Source organism: Agelaius phoeniceus, chromosome 3 (genome assembly GCF_051311805.1).
Source record: "Agelaius phoeniceus isolate bAgePho1 chromosome 3, bAgePho1.hap1, whole genome shotgun sequence".
NCBI classification, from domain to species: domain Eukaryota; kingdom Metazoa; phylum Chordata; class Aves; order Passeriformes; family Icteridae; genus Agelaius; species Agelaius phoeniceus.
In genome coordinates, this window is record NC_135267.1 from 58449959 (window position 1) to 58467659 (window position 17701).

The 17701-nt window shown below is 39.4% G+C and overlaps 1 protein-coding gene across 1 annotated transcript in view; it reads right to left on the minus strand.

Moving 5' to 3' along the window:
- Positions 1–2255: 2255 nt before the first annotated feature.
- IGF2R (insulin like growth factor 2 receptor) overlaps positions 2256–17701 on the minus strand; it is a 56532-nt gene continuing 41086 nt past the window's right edge. The window contains exons 32-48 of the mRNA XM_054628752.2: positions 17331–17457; positions 16836–16958; positions 15599–15861; positions 13791–14003; positions 12674–12823; positions 11498–11659; positions 10808–11009; positions 10274–10420; positions 9907–10141; positions 8798–8934; positions 8165–8279; positions 7150–7296; positions 6545–6729; positions 5987–6173; positions 5056–5220; positions 4384–4453; positions 2256–3939 (exon numbers count right to left, since the gene is read on the minus strand). Of these exons, the coding sequence (XP_054484727.2) occupies positions 3538–3939; positions 4384–4453; positions 5056–5220; positions 5987–6173; positions 6545–6729; positions 7150–7296; positions 8165–8279; positions 8798–8934; positions 9907–10141; positions 10274–10420; positions 10808–11009; positions 11498–11659; positions 12674–12823; positions 13791–14003; positions 15599–15861; positions 16836–16958; positions 17331–17457 (3030 nt within the window). The 3' untranslated portion in view covers positions 2256–3537. The remainder of the gene's footprint in view (positions 3940–4383; positions 4454–5055; positions 5221–5986; positions 6174–6544; positions 6730–7149; positions 7297–8164; positions 8280–8797; positions 8935–9906; positions 10142–10273; positions 10421–10807; positions 11010–11497; positions 11660–12673; positions 12824–13790; positions 14004–15598; positions 15862–16835; positions 16959–17330; positions 17458–17701) is intronic.

The following is a 17701-nucleotide window of genomic DNA, read 5'->3' on the forward strand; positions in this document are numbered from 1 at the left end:
GGCCACAGCCCTTCAGATTTTTTGGGGAGTTTTGAGGTTATTTTTTTAGTTAGGCAAGTCAGTTCCTCAAATAATAAGCATTTTTAAACAGTAAACATAGGTGGAAAATTCTACCAACATACAAGCAACACATGGGTTTAGTGCAGAATGGCTGGGCACCACATGAGCAAAGCTTCATAACCAGGATCTGTAAAAAATAGGTGGGTACACTATGAAAAAGGAATGTCTACACATTGAGCCATAGAGCAGTAAAGGAACTGCTTTCCTGAAAACTCTGTCACATGTGTCTCACCCCTCACCCTCCACACTCTTCCACTCCCAAGGAAAACCTCTCCCCATCAGGGAACACACTTTCACCTGACCATATTTTTGCAGTGATCCAAAAGAGAAAAAGCAGTCATTACAGAATTATGCACTGGGAATAGCTGTGGAAAGCCATACTATACAGTGTCTATGGCCAAAACAGCTATTTTTTTTTTTTTACCACAGAAGACCTATAGTACTTCAGGTAGGCTTCATTGCAGGCACCTCAAATAAATGCAGTTGTATTAGGCTCCAGTGGTACATTGTCCTGCCTATGGATAGATACCAGCTACTCCCTTATCTTTTACTGACAACAGCAGCCTTCCATCAGAAAGAAAAGCCTAAGTGGAAGTAACATTTAAAAGACTTTTTAAAAAGTGAAAAATTGTCTGGAAAGCAATAGGCAACAAGGAAAAAAAATTAAAGACACAATACACTCTGAAAAAAATAAACCAGCTTAGAAGGCCATTCTGGGCCAGGCATTGAAACAGAACTTGGTCTCACTGCTCAGCTACAGACCAAGACTGGCCTGAGCAGTTGTGAAAGCTGCTTTGCAAACCAACACTTCAAGATCATTCCCCGCATCACACAGATGTGCTTTCTCCCCTCCTGCTTCATCCTCTTCTCCATCAGGAACATCTACACCAAGTTAACAAGAGCTCCTCTCCTGGCCGCTCAGAGCTGTGTCACCCTCAGCCAAGCACAGCACCACCCCACTGCAGACCTTTGCCTCTCCAGCTGCAGGAGTTCCATGGGGAACTGGGAAGCGGAACAGGGACACAAACGTGCACAGCAGTCACCGCACTAAGAGCCAGGCCCTGCGACCTTCCTCAGCAGGGGCAAGTGTGCAGTCAGCTGGAGCCAAGGGAACTGAAGTCAAAGCCTGCCTGGGATGCGGATGAAGCTAAGGCATTAGGCTGCATCTTAAAAACACACCCCAAATCCCCTCACATCACTTCTTTTCCAACAGTTTTATTTAAACAGTTGGTAATGGTGTGGAAAAGTTTCCCTTGAACTACGAAAGTTTGATCCAGACTGGGCCAGTTTTCCCCATTTCCTACCATTCTCTCTGCAGCCAGCCCAGAGGGGCCTGTGTAGACTCTGCCAGGAAGGAGGTTTCTTTGGGACGTTTCCCAAGGTGTTGTGCTGCTGACTAGCAAAGCTTCTGCTCCTGGCCCAGCCATTTGTACAGACTCATCTGGGCCCCGCTATTCTCGTAACCCTTCCCTCCACATAGTTGAGTATTCTTCTGGAAAAATCGTCTGGTGAAGCTGGTTATGCATCCAGCTCTCTGCAAGGTAAAATCCAGCCAGGCTACCTACAAATGCCTGGGTAAAAAGTGGGCAGTAATTCCAAGACGAGGCACTGAAGTCACTCACTGTCAGATCCAAATTATAACATTGTTTTTGCTCAGATAAGCACTCCTAGACAGAGCAGCTCTGTTCTACCTAAGCCTTGCTAGGCACAGCCCAAACAAAGAGACTTTTGTTTTTGTGTGCGCTTTTATGCAGGAGAAATCATTTCATGCAGTTGGTTCATGGATCAAACTCCCAAATGCCAGCCTTGATGACCTGGGCAAGGGAAGCAGAGCCCTCTGACATGCATTGAGAGAACTGTTGTAATGATAACAGATGGAATTAAAAATACACCGTCAAGCCTCTCACTTCACCAAGCTCTCCTAATTATAAATATAAAAATTCCAATTTAAATTTGAGAAGATGCAGCTTAAGCCAAACTGACTCACAGCTACACTTGTAGCAGTACAAGAGGAACACCCAAGCCTGATAAAGAAAGAACACATCCACCAGGGCCTGTCTATATATTCTGATCTTTGTCATCAAACACTGGTTCTCATTTTGAGTGACATGATTGAGGTATTAGCCATCACAGCAGGAAAGGGCCTCACCAGGCTGGTGAGCAGCATACAGAATAGTGCAAGAAAGATTCCAGACTTGAGATGTGGGATTTGGAATACCCACTTCGTATCTTTTATTGAAATTGCAGAATGCTTTATATTACACTATTTTGATTCAAAATGGAGTTTTTATAAAAAGAAACCATTGTTGAAACTGAATAAGCCAGCCAAAAGGAACAACAAAAAGTTTCAAAAAATTCTGACCAATGCATGTTCTTGTACAATGCTTGAAACCCTAACATTGTCCATAATTTCATTTAGGAAACACCTGGAGAGGAGCAAGACTGCTAGAGAAAAACTGACTTGCATTTATTACCAGCAACATTTCAAATCAATGACCATGGCTAGGATCATAGCATACAGACTACAAATTAGGCTATCAGAAAATATTGGCCCAGATTTATTTTCTTGAAATTAATACCAGAGAGAGGCATTATGCAGACTAGGGCTCCTGTAGTCCTTGGGTTTTTCTTTATGATGACAAACTGGGTAGTGCAGACTCTATTACAGGAACTCTGCCTCTACGTTCTTGAAGACTCTGGCTCCCTGTGCAGTTGGCCTAGTCCAGCCATAATCAAGGAAAAAAAAAATCTTTGGGTGCTTGTCAGCTGCTTAGGCAAATACTGATGAAGTCAGTCATATGACCAGTACCAAAAAAAAAATACCATGCGAAGAACAGCAACCATTTCAGGCTAAAGCTATACAGAATTGTACCTTTCAGTCCACACCTCTGAACCAATGATCTGTTTAAATTAGAATGGATATTCAAATTTACAGGATAAATTAGACCAGTTCCAAAATTTACATCAAATCATCCCAACACACAAAAGTTATACTTTTCCTTGTCTCACAATGGGTGAGCCCATAGAAGAATACCCTGCCGGCAGGAAGAACATGTTACTATTAAGCAAACCTGAGTAGTGAGGATCAATAAATACAAGGAGTTAAAACGATAGTAGTCGGATAACTTGAGTCTCAGAAGCCAGGGGCTTCATTAAGCCTTAATCTTTTCCTTTCAAAGGTTTCTCTTTTTTAAGCAAGCATTTAACATCTATGCTGAGACTTAAAAAAAAAAAAAAAGTGTCCTGGCTAGAGAGAGTCAACTAACTCAGCCAACTGGATGTCAGAAATCCAGTCATTACTGAACAGATCATTGTAAACAACCAAGAAATCTTTCTCTTCTTCCCTTTTCAATGGTTTCTTGTTAAAGGCAAAATTCAGAAAAATCTTTCAGGCTGAAGTCCTCGTATTTGGTTGGAAATGTTGTCCTGTTATATATAATCTCTCTATATATATTTGATTAGGCACAAGAAGGGTTATTAAATATTCAACAAGTCCTCATCACTATCATCATGAAACGATGCTGTATTTGTAGAGTTCTGTGCCTGATGCTGGCCTGGCTTTGCTATTGCTTTTGTTTCCTTTCCTCCGTTCAGTAAATAAGATTTGTTATCACTGCCAAAATTGTGTGGCTTCTTTTGTGGGTGCTTGCTCTTGTCTAGTCCTCTTCCTGTTTGAATCTTTACATCTGGTATGGTTAACACTTCATCCTCACTGTCCAGGTCATCCACATGGAGAGAGGTAAGGGCTTCAGATGTAACAGACTTGGTAGCAATGTGACCGTTCTCCTGCCCTCCTTTGGCTGTTCTTGGATTTGGTGCTGCAACTTCCTCCATAAGCCACTCTGTCTCATTCTCATTAGCTTCTTCTTCACTGCTTATCTGCAAGAAAAGAAAAGAGGAGAATGCATCTGCCACTCTAGACCGACACAGACACTGATCTCCCCAGTTGTCAGACCCCGCAGCATGCACGGCCTTGTTTAAGGCAGCTGTGAGAGAGGAAACACTGCAAGAGCATCACTTTTCACTGTGCTGAAACTGACTTGGTTCTCTTCTTGTACATTGACATGTTATTTGGTGATTTATGGACTGCTCTTCATTTCCTCAACTCCATCTTCCTTTCCCATTTCACAGTATAAATAAATATATATAGATACAGATATATATATATATATACACATCAGCTATGTGGCTTTCCTGATGCCACACCATATGGTTTCCATGCATTAAAGGAGTTAGGAACTGAGGGGGTTATTTATTTATTAACAAAAGCTTCATATTATGAAAACTTGACAAGAAACAAATTTGATTTTGTCACTGTATTACCTTTGTGTATTTGTAAGAAACACCAGATGATCTTCTGCAGCAGTTTGTTATCTTGTTTATTACAATTTCCCTAAACAAAGGAAAGAATACTACATTAGGAACACTATATCCACTTATTAGCTCTCACTTTTCTTCTGGAATTTTACCATCAACATAAAGCATGTCAGCAAATGAGCTACAAACTATCACACTGACCCTGAACCACTATATCAAAATCCAGTCTGGGATAATGTACATCTTCCCCCTTGCTACAGCTTCAGGCTGACTATACTGAAACCCCTCTGGCCTTCACATCTAAGGGAAAAACCCCAAAAGTCATCTGGAAAGCAGAGGAACAGCAGGACTTGCACTTTTCCCCTGACACTGTTGTATGGATCTAGTCTGACTCCATGAAAGTGGAGGGATATCAAATATTAACAATATTGTCATACTGTTTTATGCTCCTTAATTAGCAGCTGCCCACAAGAGACCAACTCAGTTTTACACCCCAGCCCTCTTTACATGGGCCTTTAGACAGTAATGGAGAATTTGAAGGAACCAGCAGTTTGACAGCTGATGCTGCCAGCTGAAAAACAGAACCCAAATCTCTAAAGTTTACTATTTTCCTTTCATTTCTGGCAGAAAACCAAATCCTGACAAAGAAACTTCTAAAGCCTCTTAATAATTTCTTACCTCCTCTCTTTTTTGTAGAACAGCAAGATTATGAGACACGCAGTGAGAACAACCAGGAGGACACTAAGCACAGCACCAACAGCCTGGCTTCTCCTTGAAAGACCTTTATGTATTTGGGTCTCCTCATCTGTCTGATGCTGATTGTTTCCTGGATCATTGGTTGATCTAGCAATGTAAATTGAAAAGATAAGGTCTATTGATAAAATTTTTTAAACTGGATTAGAAACAGCAGATTAAAAGAAGACATGCCACACCATCCTGTCATTCCCATCTAACAACTGCACGAACTGAATTTAGGGGAGTTTGCCTGTGCTTTCAGGCTAGCAGCCAGAAAGGAAACACTCCCAGAAGTAGTCACTCAATTTTTCACAGTGAGGCTGCCTACCTGTCAAGAACATTGCAAGCACCTAGATACAGACACTCCCCTTTTAACACTGTCCCCTCACTAATCAGTAGATTAGCTGATCATATTTAATTGCAGAAATGCTTCATTGCTGCTTGAAGACCTGTAATGATTTTCCATTCCAGGTTAAAGAAGTGGGCAGATAGAGGGGAAGGCCAGTCTTTGTCACAGCTTTGAAGTTTTCCAGACAGTGAGGCAAGGGGGACCAAACATCTCACCCACAAACAGTTTGCTCCTCTCAGTAACACGAAATAGCATGTTCTGTCAGCTACAGTAGCTTTTACTTAGGGAAAACAATTACATTAATTCCACTGTGCCTCTCCAGCTCTAAGTCCAGATCAGTTTGGCAAGCTTTTATTCAGTAGTCATGTGCCCAAACGCTGCATACATGATCATCAATTTATCTATAACCCTACTGCTTTTTTTGCTTTTCCCCTTTTCCCAATAACTGTGACAAAAAAATACAAAAAAGCCTTTTGCTGAGAAGTGCTGACAGAAGCTGCTTTCAGGAAACAGTTATCTACTCACATTAATGGACACACAGCAGATGTGTACCAGGTAAATAAATACTGGCAATCTGCTGTCTCATGAAGGAATTCAGGGATGCCTTCCTTTGCTTCAGGGTTGCAGTGGAAGAAAATGGTTGAAGACACAAACTTTGTTTTATCTTTACCACATCTGGAGTCAGATGAAAATATGACATCCAAATCATCATCTACAATGAGAAGAAAAAATAGTTTACATCCTTGAGAAGAGTCTGTAAACACTAGACCCTGGAAAAAAAAGTAGGTAGCTAAAGGAAATCATTGCAGTATATGAGCACAGATGAAAACAGGAGATGAAAGTCTTCCAACTTCAATTCTTTCTGTCTTCAAGTGTCAAGCCCTAACCCCTATTAAAGCCATATTTGCAACTGAGCTTACACAGCAAAAAAACAGGAAAAAAAAAGAAATCTAAATTATGCTAGACAGACTTTGAATAGCTTTACAGAAATGGATTAGCATAGATGTTGTCAACCAAGAGCCATTTTCTGCTGAAGCAATTCACAGAGTACCAAGCAATTCTGTCTGGTGATCACATACTTACCATCAACGTAGTACTTGGCATTTCTGGCAGAACCAACTCTCCGAATGCGCCGCTCATTGGTTTTCACCTGGCAGATGTTGGCTCCAAAGCATTCTGGGGAACTTGAGTTTGTTATACCAGAAAGTTGAATTTGATACACATATTTATCGCCATTTGCCCGTACATCACCAGAAGCTGTGTACAACCTGAGGAAACAGAGGAAAAATCTATTCTTAAGTCTAAATTCACAGGTTTGGGTTATTCCAAGACTGGCAGCAGTGGTAGATGCTATCACTGGTTGATTCCAGAGCATGCTGAGTGTGATTCAGCAACCAGAAAAGATGCAGGACTGTGGATTCCTCCTTGAAGTAGAAATAAGGATTATATTTAGCATAAATATAATCTTTTGCAAGCACAGAAAGCAGATTTTTCCAGCTATACTGCCCATTTAAGAGAGTATGAAGACAAAAGTGTGATTCAGTGGCTCATATACCCTACTGACTGTGAGAACCACCTGGTGTGCTCTGCAGCTATGATAAATGGCACAGTTTAGCAATCTTCTCCAGAAAGGTAACTAGTTCTACCATTCTGCTTTTTTGGGGTTTGTTTGGGGTTTTTTTACTCACTTGGAATAAACATCCCCTAAAGAAAAGTTTTTCCCAGTTGCAGGATTAATGACTGTTCCATTCACCACCTCTACCTCCTGCTGCTTCACAGCACAAGCTGCACGTGTGTCCCACGTGATGTAGTAAGCACAGTTTTCTTCATCAAACCTACCAAATAAAAGATAAAGCTGATTATTCCAAGAAAGAGTAACAAGTTTTTAGCACCTTGAGAAAAGGAAAAGACAACTGCAAACCCACATGTTGACAATGTCCTGCCTAAGTATCACACCTAGAGTAAGCGAAAATAGTCAAGCAGCACTCAAATAAAAAAAAAAAACCTACCTGAAGAATTACCTTGGATTTTTCTGCAGTTTCATGATTTTAGAAGACTTGGCTGCACCTGAACTTCCTACTGAAAATTCCAGAATTCCCACAGGGTATCAAAGGGTTTTATTGATATATTTCAGCTACCAAACACATCAGGCTGCTTTTCTGCAGCACGTTAAACCTGCCTTTTATTTAAGCAGGACAAGAAGTATAAGCTAATGCCTTGGTTCTGGCCACGAAGCAGAAGTCCTCAAGTTTTCTTAGTATTTGTGATCATGCATATATGCCTTATTTTAGAGAGCTTCTGGTTATATACACTGTTTTGAGGCAGAAATAACCTATGCTTTATTAGCTCAATCACTTACCTACAGAAAATGTTCTTTAATAAATTGATTTTGGACAGAGGTTAGAGTGGTTTTACAATGATATTGGCTACTGACACTGAAAACAACAGCATCCGAGCCATTGTCAGATCTAATTCAGAAGCAGAATGCTTAATTTTTTTCCCAGAAATTTCAGGATAAATAAAAAATATAATGTTTATGAAAATGAACAATTGCACAAACTCCAAAGACTCTATGCCTTGCAAGTACAGACCATGGATTATTTTTGAGAATGTCCAACAGAGCAGAGAGTTCCTGTCTTGAGATTTAAGGGGTTACTAGAGAGGTACAAATCAGCCATGAAGGTATGTAAATTTATTACTCACCTCTGCAGCATGGGCATGCCAACTGTTCTTGCACATTTCAGTTCTATAATTGTTGTTACTTTCTTATTCTTCCTACATTCTTGCCCACTGGAATAACTAATATATACTGTATCACCTAGAAGAAAAAAAGGTGACAAAAAGTTTTTGTAAGCAGCTGTCAGAAATTTCCTTTGCTCCTTTGCCCTCTCACAACTACAGAATCACAGATGAGCTGAGGGTGGAAGGGATTCCTGGAGGTCATCTGGTCCAAACCCCCTGCTCAAGTGGGGTCACTTGGGGCCAGCTGTCCAGGACTATGTCCAGACAGTCTTTGAATACCCCCAAGGTAGCAAACTCCACAACCTCCTTAGACAACCTGTGCCAGTGCTTGGGCAACCTCACTGTAATAAGAGGGTTTCTTGATATTCAGATAGATAATTCATTTCTTAAAGCTTTAATGACAACACTGTGTAATTGCTTCAATGTTTTCTCATGCCTTAAACATCACATTCGGTTTTCATTTTTAAACAGAAGATTCACTGATAAAATATTTCAAAATAAAAGCTTCAGCATACTTTAAAAACTACTGCAGCCAGGCTGTAAGATTTAAATCTTTAATCTCTAGCTCTCCACAGGAAGAAAAAGTAACCCCACCTGTCACATTCAGCTTCTGTGTATGAACAAGTCCAAGAACTTGGACATCTCCATCGTAGCTTTTCCTGCAAATACTGGCTCTTTCAGGACAGCCCATGGGTCCCTCATGTACCCTCTGACAGAGGTTCACATAGTACCTATACAGAACATGGAAAACAAAACTTCTTTAAAATTCTTTTAGGCTAAACTGAAGAAGTGATACACAAACTTTAGAATCTTTGTGGTAAGCTAGACAGGTTGCAACAAACTAAATCTCAAATTAGCTGACAGACTAAAACATGTACTAAGGTTTGGCAGATTACTTCTAACTATCATTTCCAAGGTTAAGACTGTGCAAAAAATAAAATTGCTCATTAACAGTGACTAATCTGGTACATTTTGACCTAGGTCCAGACTAGAAACTGGAAGAGAGTCAAGAAATATCCTGAAGTTTTTTCATTTATAAAAGTTATAGTACTACCCTAAATTCAGCATCTCCTCAGTTATACCAGCTCAGATATGTTAGAGCAGAGAACTGCTGGCAAGCTGGTGAATGAAGCATTTTGCCACCCTACAGTTTATCATAAGTTTAGAATTAGATGCTGTCATCTTTGCCAGTTTGTTTCTATTTCCTAGCTGGAGGAGGGAGGCTGGAGAAGTTGAAGACTTCCTGACATCCATATTTTCCACTACACTAATACATTGAGGAGTATGGGTGAAAAGCCCCAGTAAAACATCAGAAAATAAGTTGTACATTTGAGTCAAAAGAAAGCAACTAAGTAATTAAGATTTTTCTTCAACAAGATTAAGAATCAAAAAAATAGCATTTCAACAACAAAATTACATTTTTAAGATAGCAGTTTAAATATAAAGTTTTTTTAAATAGCTTTTAGTTTAGATGTATTCATCCTTTAAAAAGGGTTACCAATAGAGGGAAAGGGTGAGAATGAAGAATGTGATTACTCAGTCCCTTCAGATAAAATGGGTTCCTTTCTCAGTTTTTTTCATTTATATGAAGTGTTAAGCACTGACAGTTTTAAGACACTGAGCAGGGACTAAATAGAAATTCTATGCCACATTGCAACTTTACCGATGAGCAAGCTGCTCCCTGTGAGTTGCTCAATACTCACGAGTTCCCATTGTGGAAAAAGATCCAGGATCCTGTCAGGGAAGAGAGCATTCTCAAGTCATATGTTCTGTGTTTTTGGACAAACTTGCACTCCATTTTCTTGGGAGGACAAACAGCTTGAGTCTTCCATTCAAATGTCACAGCACAACCAAGAGTCTCACTGAGAAGGTATGGGCTCCCAATACCAGCATTTTCATCACATGTAAAGATAATGGTAGATTCCTTTCTTGCAGTTGCTATAAGCAGAAAGGTTGGAAAAAAAGAAAAAGTGTAATTTACAGGAGGCTTGCAGGCATGTATGGATTTTAGTGCAGATAAATCTCTGTGTTAGCTAACACCCTTGTACATAAAGTATAGGAAGTACTTACTGCTACTACAGAATCCCCACTTTTCATCTCCCTGGTAGTTTTCAGTTGTAGCACACCATGGCTTATTCCTCCCTTCTGTAATACATTCCTCATAGGTCTTCCCTTTGTATTTGAAGGGGAACACACAGAGCTCTCCCTTGTCAGTCACTGAGAAGGAAAGGTATAATCTCATAACTACACTCAGTAGAATAGAGGCATATCTGTATTCAGAACCTTATTCAAAGCCTGTACTTCAATGCTAAAGAAAGGTCAGTGGCAGACAACAGAAATACTGAAACACTGAATTTAAACCCGATTAGAAAACCAGAAGAAGCATACAATTAGCTACAATCATCACTACAGAAAAGTTGCACTGTCTCTTCCAGGGAGATATGTGTTGATGTTGCAGATTAATATGATGCTTGTGATTTAGCAAAACTGCATGTTTCTATTGCTGTATGTAAAATCTAGGTTGCTTCCTCCTGTCACAACAAAACCTTCTGTTTTAAGGGAAAAATATTTTCAACATCAAGAATGGGCCTGCTTGGATCTCACCTGGAGGGCACCGATCACCTCCTGTGTATTGCAAGATGACTGTCTCATCCTGGTGGCTATAGTCCATTCTCATTTCCTTTATGTTTCCAAAAGATGACACACCACTTTTAGATGTCAGACACACTGCCCCATCTCTGCATTTTCCCTGGGGCAAGCCTACGCTGCACACACCAATGTGATAATTGTTGGATCCAGAAAATACCTGTGTAGACAATCAGAAGCATTACAGCAAGTCTAGAGTCAGTACTTAGAAAGTCACACGAGCGTTTCATAAAACCAAGTCTCAGGCAGCATTTGCATACTGCAGAAGGAAGAGATAACTCTAATTTTTCAAGTCTGGCCTTCCTTAATATGACAAAACTGCAGATAAAGCACACAGGATCACAGATAAAATATGTTCAGCAGACCTGCTTTCTCATCCAAGATTCTGTCAAAGGTGAAGATTTCTCATTCCTTTACCCATCACTGTGTCCATTAACTTCACTCTCGAAAGCATTAAAATGTTATCCTCTCTAATATTATTCCCTCTGTCAGAAGCCAAACAAGTATCAATACTGACCACAGCACGTTTCAGCTTTTTCTCACACAGAATGCTTAAAAGAAATCCTTCCTGTATTTTTAAAATGTAGATAGCAATAGGTTATTATAAATAAAAAAATAAATAAATGTCACACCACAAGAAAGCATTACCTCAAATGATCTTCCAGAAAGGCTGGTCAGGTTAAATGTATAGTGAAGCTGTTCATCAATCACAGAGCAGCCCAAAGTTTTCACTTTATCAGGACACACAAGTGGAGTTTCCCACTCAAACACAAATGTGCAGTCAACTTTCCTTATCATCTTTGGCTTACCCTGTTACCAAAGAACACAGGAAGACACGTTTAATTTTTTGAGAGTTTGCTGTTGTCTCTGCACTTTTCCCCTTCCCCAGCAGTTAATCTCAGTTACTACCATGGCTAGACTTCATTGATTGTAGAACAAACACCGTATTATAAGCAGTACCAAAAAAATTTTCAAGGGAAGTGCATTCTACCTAGCTCCACAAAAAAATCAAGGTACACAAGCTTTCTTCTTAATTAGAGCTGAGATTTTGACGTTCAGCACAGCTGCAAGAAGCAAAAGTGTGAGAGGTGTGCTTCTTAATGGCAGAGAGCATTAAAAAATTTCACTGAGTTAAGGTTTAGAGAGAATACTGTTTACTTTATCATGTTTTAAACCGAAGTATTAGTATGTGTAGTATTCAGAGCTGCCTCAAGTTTCAGCTCATGCCCTATGTTGATGGAAAATATTTTCATGATCTTCAGCACGCTCTAGTTTGACAAACATATATAAGTGCTTATTTACAGTTTGTTGAAGCATTAAAAAAATTCAAGAAGATTCACATCACCATGCAAGCTCAATTTAGTGTCCAGGTGTTGACACAAAATAAAAACACAAGTAATTAATTGCAAATTTTTTAAGTTGTGTGTGATTATAGAAAATGTTATCGCATAGGAGGAACACTTCAGAGTAATACCTGTACGGTTACACTGGTTATTGTGTTAGCTTGAGGTAGAAGTACAAACTTTAGGATCTAAATGAAGTGCAATACAGCATTAAGTTGAATGCCAGCAGTAAGTTATCATTACATTACTTCTGTGCAATCTGATGCTTGAAATCATCAGAATCTGTTACTCTCAAGCTTAAAGTTCATGCCCTCAATAAAATTTTAGCCAGTCAAGAAAATAAATATTATACTTCTTGAAGTGAGTCCATCCATACATTAGAGAAACAAACCCTTGACTTAGTTTTAAACAAAGCTAACACTGGTTACTACCCACTTTCCATTACATTTCAATATCAACCTAAGTTGAATAGATGTCTTACCAGACCAGTTCCTTGGCCACAGTGAAATACAATAATAGAAGTATAGTTCAATCCATTGTTTATCTGACAAGGAGTAGTGCTGTTGTAAGTGATGTAAACTTCATTTGCTGCCTTATTGAACTGGGGAGGTTCAGTAACACGGCCAATATCCTACACAAGCAAAAATATGTATTAATACAATTACAGGACACATCTAGATTCCAGGCCCAGAGATCAGCCCAGAGATTCAGCCCAGAGATTCAGATCAATTCAGATTCATCTATTTGGTTTGGACAGGAGCACAACTACTACACTTTCAAAAACTTGCAATCTATACTCAAAGAACAGCCATTACATCTCAATCCTAACAAAACATAAGTTGAGCAACTCAAAACAGTTTTTCACTGAGCTAGACAAAAGCCAAGGAGTTTCTGCCTCTTAGAGGTAGATTCTTCTTTACATCAATGTGCCAAATTACCACCACATCACTTAAAAATAGCATTAACAATGGAATAAGGTCCCTACATGACTATGGAAATTTGTCGAAAACAATCACGGCTTTTTTGCATCTATCTTCAAGAGCTTGCAAACAAGTCCTCAAAAAAAAACCAAAAAAACCCCTAGATCTCTCAAGGTAATGACACAGACAAGTTAGTCAATCCTCTGTAACAGGCTTGCTACTTTTGTAGCTGTCAAGTTCTTACATGAAAGACCTAAATGCATTTTGAAGCGTACTAGCATCTAGACTGCTTCCAATTGCAACAGGCTATCACAAGATCAATCAAGCCACAGAAAGGCTAAGACATTCTGCTTCCCAGTGTCCATATTTGGCACACAGCACTTGGGCACACAAATTCTTTTCCACTACATGAAAAAAAATTCTCTGTAGCAATTTTTAGATTTATCACTGTATTTAATCTTCTGACACCCAAAAAAGACCACTGGGGTTCAGTATAGGAAAATACTTCTTCATAGGGAAAAGCAATAAAAGGGAACTTTGCAGAGGAGATTTTGATTCTGCATTCCATTTCTTCAATCCACTGTCAAGCCTCTGGTTCAAATCAGGTCTCTAGGCAGGGATACTATATTAAACGCTTAAGGAAATGCACATTTCAGTGATTCTTGGCATAGTACTTACTATTGGTGATGCATTAACAGGAACCATGCAAACAGCTGCTCCAGGCGGGCAATTGACATCTTTGATAGGATTAAGAGGCTCACAAATGTTGATGTAGAAGTCTGGAGAAACATCTGTAATATCTTCATCAACAAATGCCTCATAATACCCAGTGCGATGGATCAGAGGAGACAGGTCAATAATGGAACTGCCATTCATCACTGAGCACTTCACCTACAAGAAGGTATATTAATTGCTCTTATTCTTTTATTACTCGCTTTGATTAATTGACAAACATCCTTCTTGGGGCCAGAAGCATGGCTACATTTAAAAGTTTCAAATGTAGTAAAGCAGCATTTGTTATAATTTTTGCTTGTCTATAGACACGAAGCACCATATGAAAAACTTTGATCATTTAAACATTCTTATGGAATGAAGTCCCTGTCAGAACAATACCAAGACAAAGCTCTGGCACACATATACCAGCATACATAGTCACTATGACTTCCTCAGATCAGGCCCCATGCCTTCCTCTCCTCATCTGCACCACCTCCAACAAACAAGCCTGGTTATAACATTATAACAATGTAAAGTTAGTGCATTGCAAGTTGATGGCTTGAGTACTACCTTTCCACAGAACCAATTTCACACACTCTTAACATGCACAAACCTACTGAGAGTCTGTGAGGAATTTGAGAAATCTATTCTTCTTTAGATACTGGAAAAGAAGCAACTAACACAATTAACATTAAATTTCAGGACAAATAATCATTGTCACTACCTAGATATCATCACACTGAAATAGCTTGGGTCACTTTGAAAAAAGGGATCAGAATGTCACTACAGATCACTAAATGGAATTAACAGGCTAGAAAACACTGGGGTTGGGTACTGTTGATTTGCATTGCAGCATGGTACATGTTACTGAAGGGGAAACCAGAACTGTGTGTAGCTGAAGGAGAGAATGTGACAGTTCCTGTTGGCAAAATTAAAATTGGAACATCTTTTTCTAAATGGAAGCGAGAGCTATTGTAGTATAGTTGAAACAGTGATAAGGAGGAAAAACAACTTGTTGCAGAGAATGATGGTCACACTAGAGGTAATCAAAGCAGCAAAAAGAATGATTAGGCAGATTCACAAAAGAAAATATTCAGGTATTAAGAAAAGATCTAAACTCATCCAATAGTTCATTTGGCCTTCTATTCCTAGTGCTGCCTTTTACTCCATGTATCCACCCTCTACTGGTCATTTTTAAATAGCTAAAATTAACTAAAGACTACCTCAATGCATTGTCTGGAGCACCAGTTCAACTAAACTGACCAGATTATGTTGTTACAGCACGTGCTGTACATCAGAAGCTAAATTCACTCTGCCAAGATCTATCAGGTTTTGCACCAAGCAAACTGATCATGCACATGCCTGGCCTCTAGTCACCTGCCCAGAAACAAAGACCATCCCCATGCACAGAGATGTTATCCTTCCTCCAGTCAACCTCAGCTCTGCTGGCCTGCTGCACTGGAGGATCTTCACCACTGCTTCCCAACATGACACCCTATGGCTTCGATTTGAACTGTACAGAAAAGCAGGGTTATTCTCAAGTGTTAGAAGTTTTAACTTGGCTCAACATGCCAAGAAGGAGTTCGTCAAGTGTTGCTCACCCCTGTTTAAATGTTAGTATGGAAAGCATTCAAGAACTCCTCCATGAACTTGGGTTCTGTACTACAGGAAGAAATCTTTCCCTCAAGGAATTTAAAATATACTGCTTATATATCTAACCCCTCTCAGAAATTTTAAGTCCCACAAGTGTTTTCTGCAAACGTGATTCTTACCTCTTCTTCACAAGCCAAGGAAGTATGCCAAGAGAAGTAACTAGTGCATGTCTGCTCATCAAAAGACACAAAAACAGGCCGGCTCTCATCTCCAGCATCAGACTTGCATACAAAGCTAAAATAGCTTTTATGCTTCAGTGCAGGGTCTGTAGGGCAAGGATCTCCATCTTCATAGACAAGCTTTAACACCTGATCTTCATAACTTAAAGTTTTACTCTGTTTTCCAGCATTAACTGGTTTTTGGCCACTTGTGATGCAGACCGCTAAAGTGGAAAAAAGAAAAATTAAGAGAACAGATCAAGTCTGATGCAACTGCCCTCAAAAATTGCACCATACAACATAAACAGCAGGAAGATTAAGATTTTAGCATCACTTTAATTTTTCTAATAACGAATGGCTTTGCTACAGCATCTGGAGTTGCCATTAAACTGAGCTGAACTGCACTGATACAAAGACCAAATATTGCCTTCGTTACTTCATCAACCAGCTGAATGTACTGCACCTATACATGCTTAAGCAGTGTTTGGTTATCACCGCCCTGAAAACCAAGCAATTAACACAAAATGTCAGACAGCTTATATATATTTTTATTAAGATGCCTCTTAAAAAACAAATCAATCCAATATTTTCTTCTAACTCCACAAAAATAATTTTCACGACAAGCAGTATTCCTATTTTAGCATTTAAAATGCTTACGGATTATTTCATATTCAATTTGACACAAGAGCTAGTAATTCAACCTGCAATTAAGCAGGTATAAAACCAATTAATTAAGCAGAAAGTTAACTTCTACTGATGTTTCAGAAGCACCCAGAACAGAAAAAGAGGATTGCAAAAGTTTGAAGTGCAGACACAAAGCCCAGTGCAGATGTATTACAGCAATGCAGCACTATAACGTTCACTCTAGCTGGAAGATTGTAATGTCTCCATTTTCACAGCATTAAGGACATGCAGTAGAAGCAACTACATTCCTGACCTCATGTCCATTCATTAGGAACTAAAAGGACTGGGACTTGAAGTGAGCCCATGTGAATGGTGTTGGGTAAAAAATATATGGCCTCATTTCCTAAAACAGCTTTAGGTTCTTTTCCTGGTCAGTACAGCCATGAGCTGCTCCCTTCACTCTCCTCTGCATTTGCAGTAAACCATCACATTTTACAGTAAACTTGAGCATAAGCATTTCTTTTGGTTACCCTATAGTCAATGATTACAGTACCAGAAAGGATAAGTTGCTTACCAGCTCCATTAGCACATGAACTTTTAACTTCAGCACAAACATTCAACTCAATGATTCTGTTGTGTGAATCACTGATGGTATAGCCAGACTCTCGCTTTAAAGATGTCAGATCAAAGAGGTGGCCTATAGGGAGATCAGGGAACAATTTAATCTCTTATTCAGATTCAAAATCAAGATATTTCTTTGTATTATAAGCTTTCAGTAACTTAATTTAATCAGAAGGTTAACCAGACCCTATTTGTCTGCTAGCTTAGAAAGGCAAACAGTTACTTATTCACACTAATAGAGGAAAAACTAGTGTTTCAACTATCAGCTATTTATGCTCCAAGTGACATTGCAGGACAAGAGATTTCTACCATCAGTGAGCTTGTTGGTCACTATCTAGAGGATGTGTCATACTGCTCTTTACTAACAAATTCCTCCAAGAATACAAATACAGCAGTGCTGCTTCCAGCAGCCTCTTCCACACACAAAATCCTGAGGCCTCCTCCTTACCTGTGGCAGGATTGGTTACCCGACAGTCATTTTGCACACTGCTTTTGAGAGGACATGCAGCAGCAGTGAACCATAAGAAGGTATATTCACAATCTTCAATGGCAGTTATAAGTTCTGGCTTTGATTCCTAAATACAAAATAGTGGAGAGAGCAACATCTCTATAGAGTGACAGTGTAAGATTCCATGCCAACAGGTTTATCCCTGCAGCTGTAGCTGAGCTCAGTTCAAACACCAGTCCTAAAACCTGACAGATCATCATGGTCCAGTGAATTCATCCAAGAACAGAATATTTAACTGTGATTATGTCAAATACACAGTAGTACAGAATCATTATCAGGAGAAATAAAATCAATGAGAGGAGATCTAAAGG